The sequence below is a fragment of the Rhinolophus sinicus genome, chromosome 4 (genome assembly GCF_057876585.1).
Source record: "Rhinolophus sinicus isolate RSI-liver-muscle chromosome 4, RSI-T2T, whole genome shotgun sequence".
NCBI lineage: Eukaryota > Metazoa > Chordata > Mammalia > Chiroptera > Rhinolophidae > Rhinolophus > Rhinolophus sinicus.
In genome coordinates, this window is record NC_142504.1 from 79,535,886 (window position 1) to 79,563,079 (window position 27,194).

The following is a 27,194-nucleotide window of genomic DNA, read 5'->3' on the forward strand; positions in this document are numbered from 1 at the left end:
ATTACTCCAACCACATACTGATTTTCACCTTAAAAACTTCAAACCTCCTTTCTGTCTCCCCATTGGCAAAACGAGGAGCTGTGGCTGGTAGATATTGGGGCCACATAGTTGGAGAGACGGAATAGGAGCATTAAATAGTGGGAGCAACACCATTAAATTGCATCATAGGCCTTCGGAGATCCAATCCTGAAAAGTGGTAATACAATTTATAACCCTACCATAAACCTGGAGAAAGTTCTGTGAGGGAGAAAAAAATATTTTAAAATCCATTAAGAAATATTTTCTTAAGTATATGACTTCTGCCCTAAAAGCAAGTTGAGAGTGTAGACAGGTTTGTTAACTTGTTACGAGTGCTGGTACCATTTACTAGAGACTTGTCATAAATATCTAAAGAATAATATAGTGAGTTTTATCTAATATTGTTATAAAAGTTTCCTTTTGATTCTCTTATAATTTATTACACGTTGTATCAGAAGTATTTCAATAAAATTGATTTATCTCCTAAGACTGTAAGCTCTTTAAGGGTAGGCAGAGGGTTTTATCTTATCCATCCTGCATTATTGTAATTTATAAGATATTTACACACAATAAATTAATGTATGAGTGGTTCATATCTGCTCATTGTAAAATAAAAATTTTTTGCTTCTTCCCACTTCTCTTTAGATAAAGGCTCCTGTGGAGTCCATTTACTCTCCTTTGTTTATATTCCTAACCTATCTTTCTAGCTTTAGTCAAAGGAACACTTTGTGTTCTGGCAGTTTCGTGTCTGATCTAGAGAATGCACTCCCTTCTAATTTGGGCAGTTCCACTTACCATGTATGTGTCCAAATTACCTTGTCTGTTACAACTCCTATCTCCACCGAGACACCTTACCTCATGTCCTCCTACTCTCAACAGTTCTTTTCTGCCTCTGTCTTTCTGCCTATTTTCATTTCGGGTGCTGCCTTCTCTCATCCATCCCTTCCACTTGAACAGCTTTTCTACTGATGCGCTTCAGACCACACTTCTCTTCTTCACATTGCTTCTAAATCCCACCTGCTCCATAATGCTTGTGAGCAATTACACCCACACAACCCGGTGGGTGTTTACTTTATTATTCGTGTTGTTGTACTCTTCAGCACTAAGTTTTATTAGGATAGAGGTGTGTTTCCTTGACTCATACAGTGCAGTTACAATATATAACATATAAATGTATACAAGTGGTAGGGTTCTTTTCAGCCCTTGACTTAACTGAAATTATTTAAATTTTTAAAATTCTTCCTCATTCCTCATTCCAAAAATATCTTCAAAAAAAGAACAGAATACCCCCACATTCTTTATATTTTTTCAAAGGTTCTAGTACAAGCTTATATACAGCATTATGGATTTTTAGAATTGAAAGGAATAAGTGAGTTCATTTGTTTCAGTTTCCTCATCCTAGACAATGAACGTGAAGTCAAGAGAGATGAAATATTCTTGCCTGTGACTCACAGAAAGTTCTAGCAAGCCCAGAACTCCTGGCCTCCTCGAGAATTTGCCCACATTCACACGGTGGTGTCGCACCTTTACAAAAAGGAATTGCTAACTATGGCCAGGCTGGCTCTCCACTGTGCTCCAAACTTATTGTGAGGATCACCCAAGTGCCACCTTTCCATTGCTAGTTCTCGCTACAAACTGCAGCCTTCTTTGGGGTTTCTCGCTTCTCCGTGTATACTTTCAGCATAGAATTCACTACATGATATTCAAAGCATCTATTCACATTCCATTCCAAGGTTTCCTGCCACTTAAGAAACAATGTCTTGTTTCTCTCGTCAGCTTCAGTACCCAGCACACTGCCTGACAGGGAGCATTTGTGAAGGAGTGTATGAAATATACAGAAATTTGGGCTTTTTATAAGTATATCCAAGAGTAAGTGTTTTCAGAGAAATGTATTGGAGGGAATAAGACTGCTGCCACCAAACATGCCTACATTCTACCTCACACCACTGGGTAAGACCTTCTAGTACCCATTCAGATTATCCTAGAAAGATTAAAATATAGACCTGAAAAAGGTCTGCAGAGTCAATATTGATAATATATCTTTAAAAGCTAGTATGTTCCACATAAAATATGTCCAAGAACATAACTGACAAAATAAGAGGCCCTTTCCCAACAGGGCTTCTGCTTCTTGAGAGCACTGTTCCACTGTATAGGATACGAGGGGGAAGGTGCTAAAAAAGGACGACAATAGCAAATTCGACTTTTTCTTTTTTTTTAATAGAATCTGTTCAAGGGAAGCACTGTAATATTTTTTTAAATGTTCTTTAAATGGCCAGGTAATAAACCAGTCATTCTTTTAAAAGATATTTTGGAATTTCATTGATGAACAGCTTTATTTGACATCTGAGATAGTCCCATTTCTAGTCTTGCTAACTCCTCACCATCTTAATATGTACGTGATTTGATATTTGAGGGTATATTTCATTTTTGGAAGTTTAATTCTTCGCCAAGTGAAATATGAAATAATATCTATGTGTTTGCCACTGTGTGCCCGGCACCTATGCACAATGCTTGTCACGGGGTTGAAACTCAGTAATTGTTAAATGAATGGAAAAATGAATGAATGAGTGGAATAGATGCAAATGAATCTAAACAGTGTAACACGCCTGTTTTTGGAATGTCTGTTTTGGAATGATTTTAATTTGGTGTAACAAAATGATATCAATCCAGACCCAATTATGGTGCTAAAAGGATCTGTCTTCCATCAAAATGATTTCCATTTTCCAATCTTAATAGATACAGACATTAAACTTAGAGGGCTTCCTGCCAGTTTTTCAGCTATCTTATTTGGTCATTTAGTCCTGCCTCCTATCCTCCCATCCACTTACCCTCCCCTCTTTTCTTTCTTCTGTTCCTTCTCTTACTTTTTTTTTTTTTTAAAGAATGATCTTTATTAAACATGTGGTCACTATTCATAATTGTATTTCTGAACATTTCTTTATCAACAGCTTTTATTACTGCTTATTTTTGCTTCCTTACGGTAAGCCAAAATTATAAATATAAAATACCCAAGATAATCCTTAGATTTATCTTAAGATGAGTTTGTTAACATCAGACTTTGTCAAGTTAGGTTTATCAGTGCCACTTTGATTTCTAAATTATTGTACGAGCATATCTTTGTTTTTAAGTAATCACTTAGTCATTTTTAATATATAGTAGTCTATTCTAATATAAATCAAGAATTTGGATTTGCATCTAAATTACAAATCTTGTCCAAAAATGAAACAAAATTTTTTTTTAGCCACTTTCTTTCTCCAGAACAGTACATATATTTGATCCATAAAGAACATGGCCAATGGATTTTAGGCAAACAAATAATAGCCCTTTAAAATTAACTGCCTCTAGAACTATTCACTTGCTTTCTGAGCTTAGGAGAAAAAAATGTCTTATTTTTTATGCATTTAGTGAGATTTTCATTTACAATTTTTAATTTTCTTAAATATTATTTCCCCAAGATTTTTTCTTTTTGCTCCCCTGCTTTCCATTATGTTTTAATCCAATAATACTACTGAATATTTTCCATTCCCTCTCTATAATTAGTTTCCCTACCTACATATTGACCTATTTGTGTTTTCTTACCTTTGATATTTATTGTTCGCTGTATTATCTCTGACATCAAAGCAAATAAAATAATATTTTTACACTCTCTTTGTTCCTTGATTTTCATTGTTTCTAGGTTTGTTTCAAAATTTGACTACACTTTTCTATTTCATCAACTTTGTGGAAATTTAATGACTTATTTAAATGCATTTTCAATGAATAATCCATAATTCTAGAATTAGATAAAATTATTCTAGAATAAATTAATTGAGAAACATTAGTATATACTTAGTGTCCATAGGGATATGTATAGACTTATACACAGATATCATATAAATGATGTACCATATACAACATTTGTAGGGGGCTTCATGTTTACCAAGAATCTCTCACATACACACATACCATTTGCTCTTCACAATAACCCTAAAAAGTTGGTAGTGTATGGATTATGCTCATTCTAGCCATGAAGAACCTGAAGCTTAGGAAGGACTAGTTAAGAGCATACAGTTCTGTCAACTATTATTAATTTGAACTTTTTTTTTTTTTTTTTGGCTAAGTACAATGTTTTCTTCTACTAAAACGCCCCGAACCCGTAATGGCAGTCTCTGCATAACAAAAGCTTTTCAGACTGATTTGAAGGCTTGCTTATGTAATACAATGTTTAATTCAATCAGCGAGTTTTTTGTCTTGATGTGGGAATTTTTATGGGATTTCACCTGCCACTCAATCTCTTTATGATGTGAATTGCGTAACATATTACATACTTACGAAAAGTCTTATGTTCCATTTATGTGCAATTCTAAGGAACTGTGTCACTAGTTCTCAGAGAAATGTTTTCTTTGTTTCTTTTCCCATTTGTTTTAATCACCAGGTTTCAATTATTTATAAATGTTTACTAAGAACCTATATAATCAGTCAGGAACTCTGGGAAACATGGAGGACACCAGGCAAAGCCCTGCCTCCTTCTCTCTCTCCAACTCGCTTTGCTCCAGCCTTGCTTGTCCCAGCCGTTAAGCCTGTCAGGCATGTTCCTGTCTCAGGTCTTTTGCTTTGGAAATTCTTTCCTATTTGTTTTCTCTGTGCACAGGTATCTGCAAAGCTAACTCCTGCCCATTCATTTGCTATTTCTCCTGAACCACTTTAGTACTTCACTGGTCCATCTATTATGACACATATCCTATTCTGCTTTATATCTATTTACTGTTATATATTAAATTTTCTCTAGTAAACAGCAAGTCTTCAGGGGGCTACACTTGGGAGAAAAACATATATTCAAATATCTATGCCCATCCTCTTTAAAAATCTGATAGTCTAATGTACTGTACATAGCAGGACATTAATAAATCTGTTATCTTAAATAGAAGTACCAGACGAGGAATAAAAAGCTAATGCTATAAGCTAATGTTTCCCAAAGTGTGAGATATGTAACACTTTAACTAGAATGTATGGATACTGCTCTTTCTAATTACACAAAGGAAAAAAGTTTCATTGAGACACTAATATGTCTTTAATACTGCTACAACATTTGATAAACTTACTTGTAACAATGAAAGAACAGGTTTTAGTCTCACAAACCTTTGCAGGTATGAGTATAAAGCTAGAATTTGTAAAACAGTATTTTGTATTGATTGCAATCCTTTTATATTTATCTTCTATTTATGATGAGTGATACATATAGTTCTGCTTTTATGTTAAATATTAAATGCTTACAAAGAATGCTTATAACATAGATATAAAGAGTAACTATTAAATACCTGTGTGCTCAACTTAGCTTCCTATGTGGTCTTCCCAGACAAGCCATTACTCTGTCTGAATTTGCATTTCCCATATTACTGAGGATAAATATTTCACATGCTCACTGGACCTTCATGTTTCCTATTTGTGAAATTCTTGTTCATGTTAATTTCCTGTTTTATTTGGTAGTTTTCTTATTGATTGTGGCTGTTTATTACATATTTAGAAAACTAATAACTTTTCCAGATATATGGGTTATAAATATGTTGTATCATCTTGTAGCTTTTTTTTTGCTCGCGTTATGGTAACTTTTGGTAAATAGAAGTAATTTTTAATGCAGAGGAACATATCAATCATTTTGTGATTTATACACTCTGGGTCTATTTGAAACATTGTTCTCTAACCTAATGTCATAAAAGTATTCTATTTTTTTTTTCTAAAATGTTTATGGTTTATGACTTTGTACATTTTTATACACATATTCACACACGTTAAGATTGAATTTTGTTTTCATATCGTAACAAATTGAATACTCCATCTATTCCCCCATTTATGTGCAAGGAGCTCTCTATTCTATATTGAGTTTTCATATGTTTGATATCTTTTGGAGAACTTCTTTTTTGTTTTGTGAACTAATACCACATCATCCTAATTACTGCAGATTTATTATAAATGAATTACGGAATAGGACAAATCTTCCCCTACCTATTCTTTTCTTTCAAGGGGATCTTTCCTTTCATTTTTTCCATACACATCTTGAATCTGTCAAGTTGCAAAAAATAAAAATATAAAAAATACATTTTAAAACCTGTTGAAATTTTCATTGGAGTGGCTATGAATCTATAGATCAAATTGGGGATAACTGACAACTTTATAGTATTGAGCCTTCTTATCCATGAACAAGTTGTATCTGATCACTCATTTAGGTCTTTAAAAATATTTTTCAATAATGTGGTATCATTTTCTACATAAATGTCTTACATATCTTATAAGATTTTTTTGTCTATTATAAATTGGATTATTTTAGGACTTACCCTTTCTAACTTTTTTGCTAGTGAATAACAATCTAATTGAGTTATGTGAATTGATTTGGTAACTAGCAACTTTGATAAAGTTTTATTCATTATAATATGTCTTTAGATTCTTATTCTATACTCGTACACAAACATAAGACCTCCAAATAACACTTGAATTTGTTTCTATTTTAGTGTTATTTATCTCCTTTAAACTGAAAATGTGGTAAATTTAATTAATTGATTTCCTATGATTGAGACCACCTTGCATTCTTGTGTTAAAACCATTTTAATCATAGTATAAAATCCTTTTTTAACATAGTGGATTTAGATTTTTAACATTTGGTTAAAATTTTTAACTGTAAAATTATGAGTAAAATTGGCCTAAATTATTCTTTTACTATCATTCTCTGGTTTTTGTATCAAGATTATACTGGACTCATTAAATGAATTGGAGTGTTCACTCTTTTTGCATGTTCTGGCATAGTTTTGGAATTATGTGTATGTTCTGGTATTTTCTCTTTTGGGACAGTTTTCAACAGTTTATTAAACTCTTTAATGTTTATGGAATCATTCTAATTCTTATTTTCTTGAGTCAGCTTTGGTAACATACTATTCTAAGACTATTTCCATGTAATCAAAATTATCCAGCTATTAGCATAAAGTTATTCATAATATTCTCTTACTCTTTTGTATCTCATGCATTGTTTTTTGTAAAACTTTAATTGAGAAATAACACTCATATAGTAAACTGCTGTAATCATCAGTGTATTGATTGAAATTTTACATATGTAGATATCAGTGTAATCACCACATAGATCAAGATAATGGAACATTTCTAGCACGTAGACAAATCCCTTTTGCCCCTTCCCAGTTGATACCATCCCAGAGGTATCGATTCTGACTTTGATCACCACAGATTAGTTTTGACTATTCTTAAACTTTATATGAATAGAGTTGTGTAGTACTAAGTGTCTGGTTCCTTTTTTTTCAATATGATGTATGAGTCCTCCAGGTTGTTATATAGAAGTAATTCATTCCTCTTTATTGCTGTGTAGCATTCCATTATATGAACAGAATGAATTCATACCATTATATGAATGTATTTATTCATTCTATTTGGACAGACATTTTGATTGACTCTAGCTTAAAGCTTAAATGTAAAAACTGCTATGAATATTCTTGCTTATAACGTGGTAAACAAATGCACTCATTTCTCTTAGATATAGACCTAGGGGTGGCATCAATGGGTCCTCGTAGAATAGGCTAGTATTCAACTTTAGTATACATTGCCCAACAGTTTTTAAAGCAGTTGTACAAAATTATACTCCCACTGGTAAAATAAAAGAATTCCAATTGTTCTTCATTGGAACAAAAAAAAGAATTTTTGCATTCTTTTTTATTTCAGTCATCGTGATATGTGCAGTGGTACTCTTATTATCTTTTTAACTTCTGAATATATGAAGGCATGGCTCCCCTTTCATTATTATTTTTTTATCTTGATTAATTTCACCAGAAGCTTGCAAATTTTGTTAAGTCTTTAAAAAAAAACTAACTCTTCACTTTGTTGGCCTCCTTGTTTGTTCTCTATTTCATTACTTTTTGCTCTTAGTTTTATTACTTTCTTCTCTTCTACTTTTGTATGGGTTTGCTTTGTTGTTCTGTTCCTAATGTCTTAAGTTGAATGTTTAGCTCATTGATATTATGCCTTTTTAATTTTCTAATATGTACTTATATGTTCTAGTAACTTCCCCTCTAAGTACTGCTATATTTATATCTCACAGATTTTGGATTGTAGTTATCTTTGAGTTCTAAGTATTTTTAACTACTATTTTTATTCCCTCCTTGTTCTAGGAATGGTTTTAATTTTATAATTTATAGGGTGTTTTAAAAAAGTATCTTTTTCATTTATAATGTATTTGTATTATGGTCACAGCATGTGATCTATGTGAACTTCAATTTTTTTTTTTTAATTTATTGGAGTAATAATTGTTAGTAAAATTACATAGATTTCAGGTGTACAATTCTGTATTACATCATCTATAAATCCCATTGTGTGTTCACCACCCAGAGTCAGTTCTCCTTCCATCACCATATATTTGATCCCCCTTACCCTCATCTCCCACCCCCCATCCCCCTTACCCTCTGGAACTTTAATTTTTAAATGTGAGAAATAACACACATATAGTAAGCTGCTGTAATCTTAAGTGTGTTGCTTGATGAAATCTTACATATGTGTACACCTTGATTTAATATGGGAATTTTTATAAGATACCACCTGCCAATCTGTTCATATAAACTGTATAGTACATTACATACTTATGAGGAGTCTTATATTCTATTTATTTGCTTTATGAAAGGAAGAGAGTGAAGGAGACCAGTTAGTTTATAATGGCAAGACTTGATCTGGGGAAAAGATGTAGAAAAAGTGAATAGAAAATACCTGGAGAGTGATTGACCCAAAAGGTTAGGAGAATAAGATATAGGAGATACAAACTAATTTTCAGACAAGAATGACTAGGAGAAAGATGGAATACTGACAAAAATTAGAGAGAAAAAGACATTATGATTTGATTTGCTCAAAGGGCTTAGAAGAATATCCAACTGCTAACATCAAATGGACAGCTGAAAATCTAAGACTGGGATTTACAAAGAGGATGAAAGTTGAAAAAAAAGCATAAATAAGGAAACAGGCTATTTCGGCTTTTTAAAAGTCTTTAGGCAGGTTCTCATATTTAGCCTATTAATTTTCTAGGATACTATACATATCTAATGGAAAACTACATCTATATTATGTGGTAAGCAGAAGGATATGGTAATAAGAGATCCAGAATGTAACTTTTAATATTTTTTCATTATTCAAAATTGTCTTGAATAGATATTTATTAATCTTCAACACAATTTCGGCCAAAATGTAAAATGCCTGAACAGAATTCTACCACTACAGGAGATCCAAGATGGCGGAGTACATAAACACCATGCCTGCTTCCTTCCATGAACACATTAAAATTACACCTAAATTATAAACAATCAAGCTGGAGAACCATCTGAAGTCTGGCTCAACAAAAGTTTTATAACTAAGCATATAAATAAGCCATGTTGAGACTGGTAGGAGCAGAATAGATGTGAACTGGGATGGTGCCAAACCAGTCTGTGGCGGTTGAAAATAGGGAGGGATACCTGGGCCGTGGAGGTACCCCGCAGAGGAGTGAAGGACCTCTGCCCCACTCCAAGCTCCACAGCCCAGAGTACAGGTGCCAGAAAGAGGAGCCCCCACAATATCTGGCTGTGAAAGACAGTGAGGATTCTGACCATCCAGGTGGGACAGAGGCTGCAGGAAACCCAGACATCCTCGTAAACGGCCCATGCACAGACTCACTTGCAGGCACTTACCTTGGGCTCCAGCACAGGGAAGGTGACATGGGGTGGGGAGAAAGTGTCAGGGGTACATGGGGAGCAGACTGAGGTGTGTGGCTTTGAGGCCAGGCTGGAGGCCAGTCATCACTTTCTCTGTGTGGGGTGCTCCTCCCATGCAGCCAGGCAGGCTGGCAGCATCTTTCCTGTGTTGAGCCTGCCCCCTATGCTTACGGCCAAATCTGAATGTGATTGGTTTGGTGAGCTCCGGGGCTCCACCCTGCTGACTCACTGGGATCTCGCCCAACCCAACTTCCCCAACGCTGGAGGTACTTTCTCAGGGAGCAGCCAGCCCCACCTCCATTGCACTCTTTCTTGGAAAACTATCGGAGTCCACAGGCCCCAGGCAGGAGATGACTGCTCTGAGCCTTTTCCTGAGTAGGTCCAGCTTCAGCACTGGCACTAAAACAGAATCCACTTAACCTGGTGAACACAATTCTTCCCACTCCAATGACTCATTGAGATCCTGCTTCACCCAACTCCCATATTACACAAGGCTTTATCAGTGGCTGAACTTTAAGGGAGCTGGCAGGTGGCAGCAGGCCTCAGGGTGTCCCGGCTTTTTGCAGAACTACCCCAGGCCTGGTACTAGTGGCAGCTGTGCTTGGTTCACAGCGTGGCCTCTCCCACGCACCTCCAGATTTAGCATAGGCAGCAACAACCATGGATTGCTTGGTAGCTCCTACCAGATAGTCCACAGCTGGTCACAGGCAGTGAGTGACCTGGACCGGCATCAGAGCCCCTCCCAAGAGGCCTCAGAACCAACATACCTGGAGGTTGGCTTCAGACCACGGCAGAGCACTGCCCAATTAGTCCTACAAGCAGCACACACAAAGGGCAGTCTCAGCGACACCAGAGACTACTGGGCAAATCACACTCACTGGGGTAAGACCCTGTATGTGCACAGTAGCCCATAGCTGTGGACTTGGCCAAACCCCACAGCCAATCAGCCTGAGGGTCAATCCCACCCACTGATTGCCAATAGCAATCAAAGCTCAACTATAAGAGGAGGGACACACAAGGGACACTCCTGGAGCACACAGAGCAGGTAACCAGGGAGATTGTGCCAGAGCCCCACAGGGCACCCACTACATAAGGCCACCTGGCCAAGACTAGGAGACATAACAGATCTACCTGATACATAGAAACAAATACAGGGAGGCAGCCAAAATGAGGGATACATCCCAAATAAAATAGGAGAAAACTCCAGAAAAATAACTAAACGAAATGGAGGCAAGCAACCTACCAGAGACAGAGTTCAGAACAATGGTTATAAGGATGCTCAATGAACTTAGTGAAAACTTCAACAAAGAGATAGCAAGAATAATAAAGGACATAGAAACCATAAAAAAGAACCATTCAGAAGTCAAGAATATAATAACTGCAATGAAGAATGCACTAGAAGGAATCACCAAAAGACTAGATGAAGCAGAGGATCGAATGAGCGATTTGGAATACAAGGTAGCAGAAAACACCCAATCAGAACAGCAAAAAGAAAAAAGAATCCAAAAAAATGAGGATAGTTTAAGAGACTTCTGGGACAACATCAAGTGTAACATTCACATCATAAGGGTATCAGAAGGAGAAGAGAGAAAACAAGGGATTGATAAAATATTTGAAGAAATAATGATTGAAAACTTTCCTAACTTGGTGAAGAAAATAGACATACAAGCCTAGGAAGTGCAGAGTCCCCCAAACGAAATGAACCCAAAGAGACCCACACCAAGACACATTATAACTAAAATGGCAAAGGTTAAAAACAAAGAGAGAATCTTAAAAGCAGCAAGAGAAAGGCAACTAGTAACTTATAAGGGAGCTCCCATAAGATTGTCAGCTGATTTCTCAACAGAAACTTTGCAGGCCAGAAGGGACTGGAACAAAATATTCAACGTGATGAAAAGCAAGGACCTACAACCAAGATTACTCTACCCAGCAAGGCTATCATTTAAAATTAAAAGAGAGATAAAGAGCTTTCTAGACAAGAAAAAGCTAAAGGAATTTATCACCACCAAACCAGTATTACAAGAAATGTTAGAGGGACTTCTTTAAGACACGGGGTGGTGGTGGTGGGGGGATCAAATGTATGAATAATAAAAAGGCAATAGCTACATATCTATCAACAATTACTTTCAATGTAAATGGATTAAATGCTCCAATCAAAAGACACAGGAAAGCTGACTGGATAAGAAAACAAAACCCTTACATGTTTCCTACAAGAGACTCACTTCAGATTGAAAGACACACACACACACACACACACACACACACACACACACACACACAGATGTAAAGTAAAAAGATGGAAAAAGGTATTTCATGAAAATGGAAACAACCAAACAAACAAAAAGCTGGCGTAGCCATACTTATACTAGACAAAATAAACTTTAAAACAAAGGCTATAATGAGACAAAGAAGGACCCAGCAATCCCATTTCAGGGTATTTATCTGAAGAAACTCAAAACACTACTTTGAGGGGACATACGCATCCATATGTTTATTGCAGCATTGTTTTCAACGGCCAAGATGTGGAGGAAGCCTGGGTGTCCATCGATAAAAGAATGGATGTGTGTGTGTGTGTGTGTGTGTGTGTCTGTGTGTGTGTGTGTGTGGAGAGAGAGAGAGAGAGAGAGAGAGAGAGAGAGAGAGAGAGAGAGAGAGAGAGAGAGAGAGGAATATTGCTCAGCCATGGAAGGGAATGGGTTCTTGCCACCTGCGCAGCATGGGTGGACCTGGAGGGTATTGTGCCGAGTGAAGTATGTTAGACTGAGAAACACAGATGCAATTTGATTTCGCTTATGTGTGGAATCTAAAGAACAAAATAAACAAACAAACAAATCAGAAACAAACTCATAGATACAGAGAACATTTTGATGGTTGCCAGATGGGAGGGGTGTGGGTGAAAAAAGGGGAAGGGATGAAGAAGTACAAATTCATTGTTACAAAAGTAGTTATGGGGATGTAGGGTACAGCATAAGGAATATACTCAATAATATTATAATAACTATGTATGGTGTCAGATGGGTACTAGGTTGTTGGGGTGACAGATAGGACGGGGTTGGGGAACAGAGTGAAAAGGCTGAAGGGATTAAGGTACAAATTTATAGTTACAAAATAGCTATGGGCATGTAAAGTACAGCACAGGGAATATAGTCAATAATATGGTATTAACTATGTTTAGTGTCTGGTGGGTACTAGACTAGTCAGGGGAATCACTTCTTAAATTATATAAATGTCTAACAATTATACTGTACACCTGAAATTAATATAAAATAATACTGAATGTAAAAAAATAAAATTCTACCACTACATGGAATGATTCCAGACTCTTTTGGCCTAGTACTCAATGGACAAATATTATGTGCAATTCAAGATTCATGATTCTATACAAAAACTGTCCTATTTTTGAATTCCGTATGTTCTAAAATGACACTCTAACCATATGGAAAACATCAGCAAAAAATCCAGAATGGGACATAAATACAGAAAATCTAGGGATGATAGTGGCAGCCGATGGAATGTGTGGTACAAGGACCAGTACTAGGGAAGCATGGAACTAGGGACAAAGAGTGGATATGAGGCAGTTGCTTCCATGTTCCACACCCTGATATTTATGCCAGGGGTCACTGACTCCCTGTTCTAGTAGTGTAGATGCCAAACAAATATCGAATACAACAACAATAAATCTGAAAGTAGACTGAATCTGGCACAGCAATTCATTCTATTTCAAGAACATCTTGAATCTTACATATTTATTTGGTCATGTAAATTTTCTACTTAAAAATACTGTTTATTTAGAGGAACATAACTCACTTATTTTTCTTTTGACTCAGCAAAACTTAGTATCATCAATTGAAATATAAAAATTTTAAAGGTTTTTTTCCACCTCATATGAAATATGTTACTATACAAAACAGAACTCTGCGACTTGAGTAGGTTCCGAATTGGCACCATATACATTTCCATTTTTAGTACAAGAACCATGAAGAAAGAAATCTTGACTTTAAGACATTTAAACCAGATCTTCGTATTGAAGATGATTTTTGAATTGTTAGAAACTTCAAGGCTTATAGTTTATTTTAATATTTTTAGATCAAACCTAACTTTAAAGCATCTATTTTTAGGTAAACTTATGTATATTTCTGTGTATTAGTTACTAGATATACCTGGCATATACCTCCAAAGATGGAATATACAGTATTTTCGTCACTTTGAAGTACTTACGCTGTGTTCATTTATTCAACTGATATTGACTGAGACAATATGACTAGCATGCTGGGTGTTCAGAGGTGAGAAAGCAGAAGGAAATGAACAACTAAACAAATAAGGACAATTTTTTAAAAAAATCCTAAAGAGGAGACTAACTTTGACATATGTCAAAGGTGTCAGGCCCACCTGACACATGAGAAAGAGGCAGTCGTGCAGAGAAACTGGTTTGGAAGGGCAGAAGCCCAGGTGACGAAGCAGCATGGGTGACGGCTCTAAAGCGGACCCTGCTAGGGAGACGTGGAGGCCAGGAGACCAGGAGGCTGGGCACAGCGCATGAGGAGAGCTGCTCTGGACAAGATGAGGACAGCCAGCCACAGCCGGACTGTGCGGAGCCTCCTGAGCTGATGAGAGGTTGGGATTTTGTTTGAGGGAATTGGGAAGCTACTGAAGAATTTAAGTGACTTCATGTAACATACATGTCTACAAGATTCTGTCCAACGGCAGCATGAAGAGTGGACTGGAAGGAGGCAGAAGATGAAGGAGTGGAATCCAGTACGAGGCTACTGCAGTATTAGGCCAGAAATGATTGCAGCCTTGACCATGATAATGACTTAGGGGATGGAAAGAAATGACGGGGAGACTATCTGGAGGTGGAATCAATAGCACTTATTAATAGATCAGATGTGGAAAATGAGGGAAAAGGAGGAATCAGGAATGATTCCCAGGTTTCCTGCTTGAATCATTGGCTGTAGGGTGGTTCCCTTTCCTAAAATAATAAAGTCTAGAAAATGAACAGTCATCAAGAGAATCGAGACAGTACTTTGTATACATTACACTTCAGAAATCTCTTTAAAAGAGATACAAACGGAAACGTCAAGCTGTCAATAGAACACTAATCTGGAACTAAAAGGAGAGCTAGACTAGAAAAATGAACTTGGGAATTCTTAGCATAGAGATAGTTACAGCCACATTGATCGATGAGCTGCCTATTGAAAGAGGAGCCAGAGAAGAAATAGAGGGCCAACGATGATCTTCAAGAATTCCTGTGCTTTTAGAAGAGGCATGATGGAAAAATCTCTAAAGACAGAAGCAGGAGAAGTAGGAGGGGGTGCCATGCCGTCGGAGACGTGCATGTCAGAGCAAGAGCTGTCCACTCTGCCTAGTGCTGCAGGCATGATGAGGATAGAAAGGCTTTCTTTGGAACCTGGAGACCACTGGCAATCTTGGTAGGAGCAATTACAACTTCTTTGGGAAAGCAGGCTTTGATGTGACGTGGGATAATAACAGCAGACTGCTACGTGCTCACCGTATCTATGACAGAACCTCAATGATGATGAAACATTTGAGTCTAAATGGGACAAAAATATGAATAGTGATCCTAACACACTCAGAAGAAAAACACTCATTTATTCAATACCTTCTAGGTTCCAGTCACTGTGTCAGGTGGTTCCTGCATGAAAACTACTAGGTGTCCAGCTGTGCTGCCATGCTGCCACATAGGGGAAAGGCTCTGGGAGAGCCACCAGCCAGGCATACAGCTCCAGGGCACCCATCCATGGAGGCATCGCTACTATGGGCCTAGTATTATCACAGTTATTTAGGAATATGAATTCTTGCCCCAAGGAATTCATTGGAAGAAAAGATAACTGCAGAGATGATTATAAAGCAATGAAACAGTTTGTATATAATATGTATGACACGTTGTACACACAGGGCATTCAAGGGAAAGGGTGATGGTTGCGGTAGGAATTCAGGGTCATCAAAACCCTTCTAGAGTAGTTGATCTCCAAAGAAAGGGCAAGTTAGACAGCCTCTTGGAAGGCAGAGGGCAGTTAGGAAGAGAGAGATTACTGGGGTAGGTGACAGGACAGGCTTAGCAAGACACAAAGGCAGTTTGTCCCTGCAAGGATTCATTAAAATACTTCTGACTACAGAATAAGGTGAAAGGTAAGAAAAGGAGGGAAAACCATTATCAGGGGCCAGAGCCAGAAGAGCCTTGTATTTCACAATAAAAAGATTACTAGGTCATCCTATAGAGATGGAGGTGCAGAGCGCTTAAAATGTTTCCAGTAGGGGAGGGGCGTGCTATTCAGATTTCTGTTTTAGATAGATTGTTCTAGCAGCTTTGTAGAGATGGATTTGAAAATGTTAAGACTGAAGTCCTAGGGAACAATCAGGAGACTGCTTCAGTTTAGTGAAAGACAATCAGAGATTGAACTTAAAATGTGAGGAGATAGAGAAGAGGGGATTGATTCAAGAAATATATGAGTTGAAGTTGAGATGGCTTATGACCAACTGAATGTGGAGAAATAGAAGCAACTCAGAAGATCAATGGATCCACAAGTAAAATAGAAAATATAAGAAAAAAAAGCAGATTTGATGAAAGGATGATGAGATCAGTTTTGGAGCCATTGAGTTTGAAGTTCATGGGAACATGTTGAGTGAATGTATCCAGGAGGCAGCTGTGTGTGAGTTTGAAGCTCAATGGAGAGGCCTGTGTCGGAACCATCACTTTTTTTTTAAAGTCACCTTCATAGAAGTCTAATTCACATTAAAAAAATTCACTAATTTTTATATGTGGTGAGTATTGATAAATATACATAGTCATGTAACCACTACCCCAATCAAGATACAGAATATTTCTATCAGCCCCGAAAGCCCCCTCCTGCCTTTGGAGATGCCATCAGGAGAGTCATCAGTAAAATGTGGTTGGAAGTCGTGGGAGGATGAGACCACAGGCAGGAGGTAATCAGAATGAGAGTAACAATGGGGACATAACTTACAGGAGGAGTAGGGAGAAGAAGGCTATGGAACATTCAGAGAGGTATGAAGGGAATGAAGAGGGAAGACAGAGATTCAGTAAAGGGGGTATAGTCAATGGTGATAAGTAGAGCAGTAAGTAAACTAAGATAAGCTCTCTTAAGAAAAACAAAACAAACAAACAAAACTGCGTTGTATTGGTCAATTAGGACAGGAGAGATCTTAAAGAAGTCAGCTGCAGTAAAGTGATAGAAGTAAAAGAGCCTTTGCTGTGGATGGAGGAAGTGAACAACAAGAGAACCCAAGACAGCGATAACAAGAGGATTTCATTAAAAGGATGATGCTGAGACTTCAGCTAGAGGAAAGTGCCAGTGGAATTAGGAAAAGCTAGAACCTGGAGTTAGAGACCTGTATCCTCAGAGCTTCTTGTCAACCACTTACTAGCTGTGTAGTCTTAGACAGATCTCGATTTATCTGAGCCTGTTTTGTGGTCTGTAAAACAAGGAAGCTTAATTAGATGATCTCCACTGTCCCTGCGGCACTGTACATGCATGCATCTAGCAACACGGAGATCAACTGGTAACCCTTGCAAGAGCAACTTCATTGGATTGGTGGGGATGGTGTGAATTGAAAAGTGAGTAAATATTTCCTCGGAGAAATCTGGCTAGGAAGGATCCTGGGGAAATGGAAGCAGAAGGGCACATGTTTCTAATACCATCATGAAACATTTTGAGGTCCAGATGGGGCAGCACCTGACGAGAGAGCCAGGCCAGTGTCAACGAACTCCAGAAAAAGATCCAACATTTATTCAACACATAGTAAATGTTAGTAACTCTGCAAGGTTCTTCATGTGTAGAAAAGCTAGATGGACAGCGTTCTTCCTATGTCACATTATCTCTACCCTTATGGAATCATTGTAGGTTATGTACAAATTTATATCATACTCAATATCAGAGAGGCAAAGGGAAATGAATAGGTACCCCCAAAATTTTATCCAAAACTAAGTATCCATAGCAAATTTAGATTAGTAATCATAGGATTTGGGCACAAAGAAAACATTTTTCACAAATTCAGAAAGCATTTTGTAGAGGAAATGGGATTCAAATTCAGATCTTCTGTCTTCAATTCCAAATTTCTCATTTCATGACAGCTACCTAACTAGTATCCTCCTTTAAGTGCCACATGCCTTGTCTTTCATCCATTTCTTGGATTTTATGGATTTATATAGTACTTAGCCTTTCCTATATTGTATCTAAATCCCTTTTAAATAGGTAATCTAGTCTTGACTAAGTAACATTCTTTTCAGCCTGAAAGATGCATTCCAGTGTCTACCAATACCCTCAGGTGACTGTAAATCATAGTCCAGAAAAATCTAATCTTGTTCTTAATAATGTCTGTGTATCTAGGTTTCATTATCTCCCGTGGTCTTCTTTTTCTCTTCCGAAGTCTCGATCCTCAGCAAGAAGAAGAGATGAAAATACCACCTACATCATTCAGTCCTTCAATTCTGACTTAGCACATCTACGTCAACAGACCTACATGTCATACTTCTTTTTGTGATAAAATGTATTCCCATGTGGCATACTTGTTCTTTTGGCAAAGACTTAACATAACTTCTCTTCTACCTATCCTGGTGAAAAATGTACACAATCCTCATAATGAGAAATCACAAAAGCTTAACATGGCTAAGAAAGAATGGGAATAAGTTTATATTTACTGTATGTCTTTTTTGCTTCCTGACACATTATTTTTAGGCTTCTTATTGTAAAACTTCACATATGTTTAAATGATGTTCTATGTCCAAATAATATGGCCTATTGCACATTTTTAACTGTGAAGAGTATCAGATGTAGACACATAAAATTTTATGACAAATAGTATAATGAAAAAATGGTTACAACGATGAAAATGTTGAACAAATTAGTGAACTTTTGAGGCACAAAGGAAATATATAGAGCTGAATTCTAATGTCTGGTAAAATTAGGGCATTGCTACAAGCTCTTATTAATCCACTTCAATAAGGAGGTGCTCTTCTGCATAGTCATTTTTTTACCCTCTATAACTAGGTGATTTAAAAACACTATTGTAAGAATTAAAATTAAAAAGTACTTTAAAAAGCACTTTCTATGTTATTCTATGTATGTGCAGGATGTAGTTAAGCTTTATAATTATCATCAAGATTTTAGGTATAATTAAAGGCTTGACCATCCCTTAAAGATAAATTCTCCTAATTAATTCAATTCTAACCCAATTAACAGGTACAGACACGTATGTTAACATGTAACGTATTCATGTCCTCCTTCACTTTTAAAATATCTCACCTCTAATGGTATATAATATAAAGTAATCTGAAAATATCAGAAAATATAAACCATGAACAGATGAGAAGAAACGGGCATGTGGCTTTCCATAAACGATCTACTAAGAAAAAAGGGCTTGGTTTTATTAATTTTATATGCATACATACCACCACAATCACACACACACACACACAGGTTAATCTTAAATCAATTTTATATACTATTTAAATTAAACATTATTATTTAAACTGTTAAACATAGTAATTTTCTTTTTAAAAAAGAAAGCAGTAATTTTCTGCATCAATTTTTTGTTTGTTTTTTAAGAATTCTTGTTCAAAAGCATATAAAAATAAAACATTTGCTGGATAATTAGGGATATTTGAATACGGACTTCTTATAGACAATAATATGGATTTATTTAATTTCTGTAGCTGATTTAGTTAATTGCCTTAGCTAATGATATTATAGTTAGTTAGGAAAATGTCCCTATTCTCAGGAGATATGATTCTGCAACTTACTTGCATGTGGCTCAAGTTAATAAAAAAGATTAGAGAGAGAGTGAAATGTGACAAAATACTCATATGGTAAATCTATGATATGGATACATAAACACACATACACACGCGTTCATTGTTATTATTCCTTTAACTTTTCTAGTTTAATCATTTTTGAAACAAAAAGTTGGAAAAAATAATTCATTTCATATAACTACCAATATTTGTTTCAAAAGAAACTTTTTGGTCTAACACACGAGCCATGAACCATTATCAAAAGTATGTTCTTCCAGGGGTTCTCATCAGTTCAAAAGGATTCCGTTTGTTTAAATGAGAAAAAGGTACAGATTTACTTGAGGAGGAGAGAAGGGAAAGCAGCTTCCAAGTTTGGGACTTTGCCTGTTACACAGATGCCACATTTCATGAGGATGGGCTCTGTATGAGTCTTCCCAGCTCTCCCCTACCAGTTGGCTGATGGCTATCTGCAACTGCAGGGAGATGCAGGGGGGCCTCCAAGAGGGTGTGAGTGCAGAGAGGAGATAAGGAAAATGCACTGACCGCAAACTGAAGGGAGATGGATCTCCCTGGGGTTTTCATTTGGATGGATCTCCAGATAGGGGCAGGTAGGGAAGTGGAAAGAGCTATTAGAAACCAGGTGATAAAGCATAAAGAAATTATAATAAAATGAGCCATTCTCCGCTCATCTTCAAGGAATGACGACTTATAAAACGGGTTCATTGTAAATGAACTTGTTTCTTGTATTCACTATAGCAAAGAAAACATGAAACTACTCTTTAGCTAAGGAAAAAGAAAAAAAACCCACAAACATTAATTTTGAAACCCAATCCAGAGAGAGAGAGTGAAGACACAGGGATAGTGCCTTTAAAAAAGGAATATTGGGCACGTGGTGTTTAATAAACGTGGGGGATTTTAACAAATCCTGCTGTGAAAAAATATTTTCCTCATTACCCAGAAGACAAAGAAAAACTGCGAGTGTTGACAACATGGTATTGAAAAGCCACCCCTACCCAATTTGTTATCCTGTTATCCACAAATATGTGTGTGTGTGTGTGTGTGTGTGTGTGTGTGTGTGTGTGTGTGTACACACACATATATTCTTTTTAATTTACTCTAAGCCAGCGTGTTGGCTAATAGTATCTTACTTTTATGTCATTATCTCTCTACCATCCACACAAGTCATAGCTGGGGATTTCAACTCGCACTGAAGCTATGCTAAGATTCCAGATCTCAGTGGTGTTGGCATGCGTGCTGGTCTCTTCAGTCATAGAGAAGACAATATCCCAGGGAGACTGGAATTAGTCCTATTTTGCACCATTCAAGCCAAAATGCTGCTTATCAAGAAGCAAGTAATTGCTAGCTAATGGCTATGGGGGGAAAAAAACAACCCTGCATTTCAATCTAAGCATCTTTTGGCACATGACAATAAATAAGGCTGAGGAAAGTGCAAACAGAAAGCCGGGACAGTTTCTGGAGGAGGTCAAACAGCAAACATTAAAAAGGCAAGTTACCTCATCTGACTGGGAGGGACTGATTCTGGGCATTGGCGAGACTTGTGGAGTTTTCAACTGTGTGTTGTTGCTATCTGGCATGAGCTCTCGGTGGACCGTTTGGATATGGTTCTGAAGTTCACTTTCAGACTCAAACTTAACGTTGCAGCTGGAGCAGCGAGTCTTCAGTCCCCCTGCCTTGCCTTTACCCTCGATGGCACTCAGACTCTCGTTCTGGCCCAAGCCTGGTCTGTTAGTGCCGGGAGGAATGTTGACACCGGGGCTGCCGCTCTTACTGAGATTCACGCAGCCAGCACACAGACCATATGGCAGGCCATTGATGTCAAGCTTCACCAGATCTTGCTTGGAACGGAACTCTTTGAGGCAAGATGCGCACTTGTACAGTTTCTGGACATGCTGGCCACGCCCTGTGGTCTGGACAGCGGACCCATTCCCTGTCTTTTGCATGTGGAATGTCCCATGGATTTTGAGTTCTAAGGTGGAGGTCACCGTCTGCATGCAGACCACGCAGCGAAATCCTGTCAGGGAATTCCGCAAGTCAGGATGCATTTGGCAGTGCTCTAAAAACTCCTCCTCACTCTGGAGAGGCATCTTGCAAATCCGGCAGTTTCCAGTATCGAGACTCTTACTGTGCGTGACTTTGTGTTCAGTAAGAGTTAAAAGGGAGGGAAACCGCTCTCCACAAATAGGGCACATGTAGTGTTTGACAGGGCCCAGGTGTGTCTGCATATGTTCACGGAGGCCATTTTCAGAGAAGAAGGTTCGAGAGCACACGTTACACTTGTAATTCCCTTTAATGAGCTCGGCTTTCTTCTTCACGATGGCACTCTCTCCGGGTCTGATGTTGTGATCTCGGAGCTGATGGTTCTGCAGCAGCGTTTCCATAGTGTAGGCTGCCCCACAGATGTCACACCCGTACATAGGCTCCGAAGTGTCCACATCCTCTTCGCTCCCGTCGTGACTATTGTGCGACTCCTGACTGTTGGTCAGCAAGGTCTGCAGCTCCACCTCCTCCTTCTGCACCTGCTCGGAAGCCCCATTTGTTCCACAGTTCGGAGTCTTGGTTTCAAACACACAATGCTTTTCCCGCAAGTGTTTCTCCAGCAAAATGATCGCGTGGAAGGCTTTGCTGCAGAACTTGCAGTTGTACTTCTTACTGTGGGTGGTGATGTGGCACTGGAGCTCCACCTCCGTGCCGAAAGACTCACCACAGAAAATGCACTTGTGTACTTTCCCTTGATTTTCCAGGTGGTTGTGTTTCACGTGGAGCTGCAAGTCGGTCTCATTGCGGAAGTCCCAGTTGCAAGAGGTGCACCTGTAGACTTTCTTTTCATTGCTATGCTTCACAGCCAAGTGGAGTTGAATGGAGACTTTGGAGTCAAAAACCTCTTGGCAGAGGGTGCAGCGGAAGAAAACAAAGGTATGCATGTCCAACAGGTGTTTCTGAAGGTCATCCACTGATGTGAACTGCTTATCACAACTCTCGCAGATGTAATACGTTGAGGTGATCATAAAATGAATGGTAACATGCTTCAGCAAGGATTCCTGGTTGGGGAATTCCTTGTTGCACTGAGGACAGGTCAGTTTCGGAAGCACAGTGTCGAGATGAGTTTTGAGGTGAGTCTGAAAGCTGTCTAGGGACGTGTACTTAGCACCACACTGGTTACAGATATACTCTCCCGCCGGACGCGCAGGTGCACCGCCCACTGCCTGCATCATCTTAAGAGATGTCTGCTCTATGGCCACAGGAGATAGGGGGCTCAAGGCCCTGGATTTCTTCCCATTGTGAATATAATTCAGGGCCAAGGGAATGTTTTTATGATTCTCTTTGATATGTTTATTCAGTTTAAGAACGCTGTTGAATATTGGAGAATTCGTACAATAGGAACAAGAATAAACTTCTACTACGGGTTCTTTTGGAGTCCCAAGCACTGGAGACCCAAATCGGGAGCCACTGAGGTCACAATGGACCTGCCTTATATGCTCTTCGAGGGAAGAGTCTGTGAGAAACCCCATGTAGCAATGGGGACAAAAGAATGCATTGCTATCCTTCGCCGCCGGGTTCGCAAATCCGTGAGAACATCGGATGTGTTCCTGGAGAGTGTTGAGGTCGTTGACAACTTCGGAGCAGAAGTTGCACTGGTAGACTATGGCAGGCATGGCAGAAACAATCAGACCTGGATCCTGAGCTTCATGCACTTGCTTTAGATGTTCATTTAGGTTATAGAGTGAGGGCAATACCTCCAAGCAATACTGACAAATATGGGCCTGTTCTGGCTTATCTAAATGCATAGTTTTCAAGTGAATCTGCAGAACTGCTAGACTCGAAAATAGCTGCTTGTTGCAGTAAATACAGCTGTAGGTAACTTTTGCTTGTTTACTTGAGGCAACAGTCATGTCAGGGGTTTGCTGAGCAGCCCGCTTCCTCCCTCGACTCTTTGGGATTGGCGGGGCAGCTTCCACCATTGTTGAGCTGTCCACTGAGAGGTTGGAATCCGGAGTCGTGCTGGACACGGAGGTGTAGCCCACCGTGACCAGGGAAGGGCTGTTGCTGTGATTGCACGACTCTGGTTGCTGGTGACTATCCATGTGGCTGTACAGTTCCTCCACTGTATGGAAACTCTCAGAACAAATGCTGCAAGAGTTCTTCTTCTCCCCACCGTGCATCTGCTCCATGTGGTTCATGAGGGAGGTCTCCTCTACAAAAAGCTCATGGCAGTAGACACACTGGAGGGCCGCTCGGTCCTCGTTTGGGGAGCATTCGGGGTGGCACTCCGCAATGTGCTTCTGGAGGTCTTCCGGGAAGTCAAAACCTTCCTCGCACTGACTGCACTTCTGAGTGTCCTTCATCTTCCAGTCCTCCATCCTGGAACCGGACTGAGAACCGTCCTTGTTCCTCTCGTGAACCTGCATGTGTCCGTGTAAGGAACTAGAGGACAGGAACCCACGGCGACAAATGGCACATTTATATGGCTTGTTGGACGTGTGAGTCTTTAAGTGAATCTTCAAGTGATCACTTCTGGAGAACGCAGCATCACATTCGCTGCAGTGGTACTTCTTGTCCCCCGTGTGGAGTTTGATATGGCGATCTCGGCTCCGCTTGTGTTTGAACAACCGACTGCAGTAGGTGCATTTGAAAGGCAGTTTGTCGCTGTGGCTCTGCTCATGGTGCTTCAGGTAGCTGAGGCGGCTAAATGACTTGTCACAGAACTGGCATGGATACGGGAGTCCAGGGCCACCTTCTTCCTCTCCAAAATCACAACCTTCTCCATGGCTCGGGGAAGTCTGGTCCTTGCTAGAAGGTGAGGAAGCCGGCCAGGAGCAAGTGGGATCGTCTTCCACATCTACTCCATCTGCAATGAGAAGAGGGCAGACAGTCGACTTTACCAGCTAAGAATTCAAGAACGAGTTCATCGGACCATTTCCACAAGTACCCCCAGTTGGACCACCCATACAGAAAAAAAAAAAAAAAATGAAGGAGAGAATATTTGAGTGCAACACTTTCCAACCTGAGCCCAAAGCTTTTATTCTACATTTACTTTGTACTGGGTTGTAAAATGTAAGAAATCAAATAGTTCTATGTCTAAATTACCCTTTTATTACTTTTTATCATTCTTCCTTAGAAGCCAGGTATATATTACACATTGACAATTTTATTAAAATGCAGATTTTAATATATTTAATGTTTCTTTTGTATTCATTCTAAAATGATTTGCATATTCTGTGAGCATCTGAAGAACCAAATGAAAAAAGGAAATATTACAGGAATGATTTAAAATTAATGCAGTCAACCCAGATGTCTAACATTTAATAAAAAATTCCCTCTGCATTTTGCTCATTTTTATATAAAAAGGAAATTCTGAAGACCAAAATCTTTTATGGGGTTCTTATTGATACAGACCTTATTGCTTTCTGCAAAAAAATATTAAAAAGTAAGCACATGAAAGAAGACAGAAAACACAATAATAATTATGGCTTGTGTAATGAAAGACAACCAGGATTTCTTCAATAACTGAAAGATTCGAATACCATAGGCCAGAAAATGGATTATTAAATGTTAGAAGGGTACTGCTAGATATTACATGTAGCTAGGATCAGCCAGGATCAAGAAAAAAATGAGAGTTTCACAAGGGCCAGATTGTAATCGTGTATTTTGTTTGGAAAGTTCAAAAGGTGGCCCACCATTTCTTCCTTTTGCAAAAGCTTCAGCAGCATGAACTTCCTTAGCCAAACAGGACCTGCACTTTGAGGTGGGCAGAGACAAAGCAACTTGTGAAAAACTGGAAACAGGAAAAGTGATAAATGATTATGGTAAATGCTGAAAGATTTATGAGTAACAAAGAAAAGACAAACAAGACTGAAAGCCAGATATAACCTTAGCAAGTTATCCATAAAGTAACACTACCTTGTATTAGGTGGGGTTTTAACTACATTCTTATCAAATGTGCACTCTTACTTCTGTTGCTTTCTTAACATCCAAGCAGAAAATAAGATCTGACAAATCGGTTGCTTTTTTGCTTTTCAAAACAATCTATCATTCAAGATCAGAAGAAACTGTAAAAGCGTTTCACTCTCCAAAAGAGCAAGGGTTTCCATAAACGCAGAGAAGTAAAAGGCCATGGAGCAGATCTAGTGGGGACAGTGATTGTGTTAGAATAACAGGTTCAATTAGAATATTATTAGGGTAGTCTAAGAATATTCAAATAGAATATGATCAAATAAGTGTTTAAATTCTTCAAAGCTAAAAAGTTCACTAGCAAGCTATATTATCAACATAAAAGTAGAAACTGGCGAGCATTATGTAAACAAATTCCACGTCTGCTTTCTTTAAGTTAACAAGATTTTACTAGATTATCAACCTCTTGCTTATCCACAGGAAACAGATGAGGATCATTCCTTTCCTGCATCTAGAAACTGATGACAACACCATCTCACTATCAATGCCAGATGGCAACCATCTAACTCTGAGAAAACAACCAAACACCATTATTGGATCCCTGCCCACTGCAACAAAGCTTTGCAACACAAGTTGAAAACCGCATGATTTTGCAGCCTCATTTATATGAGTCTATAACCCAACATGTTTCCAGCATAAGAGAGGGTCTGATAATTGTGGGTGTGATTTAAATTTAAAAGTGAATTATAAAGGACATATGCAGATGAACTCACCACCCAACATACAGAAAAACAATTTAAAAAATTTAATTAAAAAAAAACACTCAATGATTTTAGCTTTCCCCTTAAAAAACCGTAAATCAATTAAAGTTGGTGTCCCTAAAATAAACCAAATTTTTGTAATATTTCCCCTCACTGAAAAAAAAAAAATTATTACATACTAAATTTGCTCAACATTCTAGGTAAAAATCTACCACATTTCACATTTATCTTCTGGGCTTACATCCAGTTGTTTTACTTAAAAATATTTTCAAACACATCATCTCATTTGTACAGTTGGAGAAGACAGTGAATCAGAATTTGTCATGCCTCTAGACTGGAAGAAAATAACTATTGAGCCTGAAAATTTAGCAAGTGAATTTATTATTAAATTGAAGATTGTGTCCAGGCATGATATATCACTATACAAATGCACAAAGAATTATAGAGCAATAGACCGTTATAAATAGTGTGCAATCCTGACACCACGCTTAAATCAGCCTCTTGTCAATGGGCCACGCCTGACTATACCTATTACATAACTGTTCTCTTCAGCTTGTAAATTTCAACTACATGTCAAGTGAGCTGAGGGTTAGGATCAAGTTTTTACTCAAAGCAGGATTGAAGTAAGCTGGAAACCTTTCCTCTCTCCCCTGTCCCTGTTACTTTGTCTTGGGGAATAAAACAGGAGTGATAATCACAGATGATATGTCTTTGTAACTGAAATACATGGACATCGCCTACAGAATTCATAAGGCTTAGGCTGGAGAATGGAGTACTTTGAGCAGAAGTGAAAAGTTTCAACAGGGAATGCTATTTTTAGAAAAATAAATAAAGGTGTCATGAAAGGCTGATTTCTGTTTTAAAATACAAATTGTGAAAAACTCATTTGCTAGTACTATAAATGGATCTATTCTCCCAGGAGTACACAAGGAAATCACTGACAAAATTCCCAGGAGAGTTGGTTCATGCTCTAATGGTATCAGACACTCCCAAGACTTTTGTGGTGGTGGTGGTGGTATTGCCAAC

General features: G+C 38.2%; 1 protein-coding gene across 6 annotated transcripts in view; it reads right to left on the reverse strand.

The window, feature by feature from the left end:
• Nucleotides 1-27,194, reverse strand: part of ZNF521 (zinc finger protein 521) — a 279,110-nt gene that overhangs the window by 137,512 nt on the left and 114,404 nt on the right. For all 6 annotated transcript variants that reach the window (XM_019741256.3, XM_019741257.3, XM_074340213.2 and 3 more), the window contains one exon: nt 21,012-24,364. In XM_019741256.3, coding sequence (XP_019596815.2) covers nt 21,012-23,924 — 2,913 coding nt within the window. In that variant the 5' untranslated portion in view covers nt 23,925-24,364. The remainder of the gene's footprint in view (nt 1-21,011; nt 24,365-27,194) is intronic.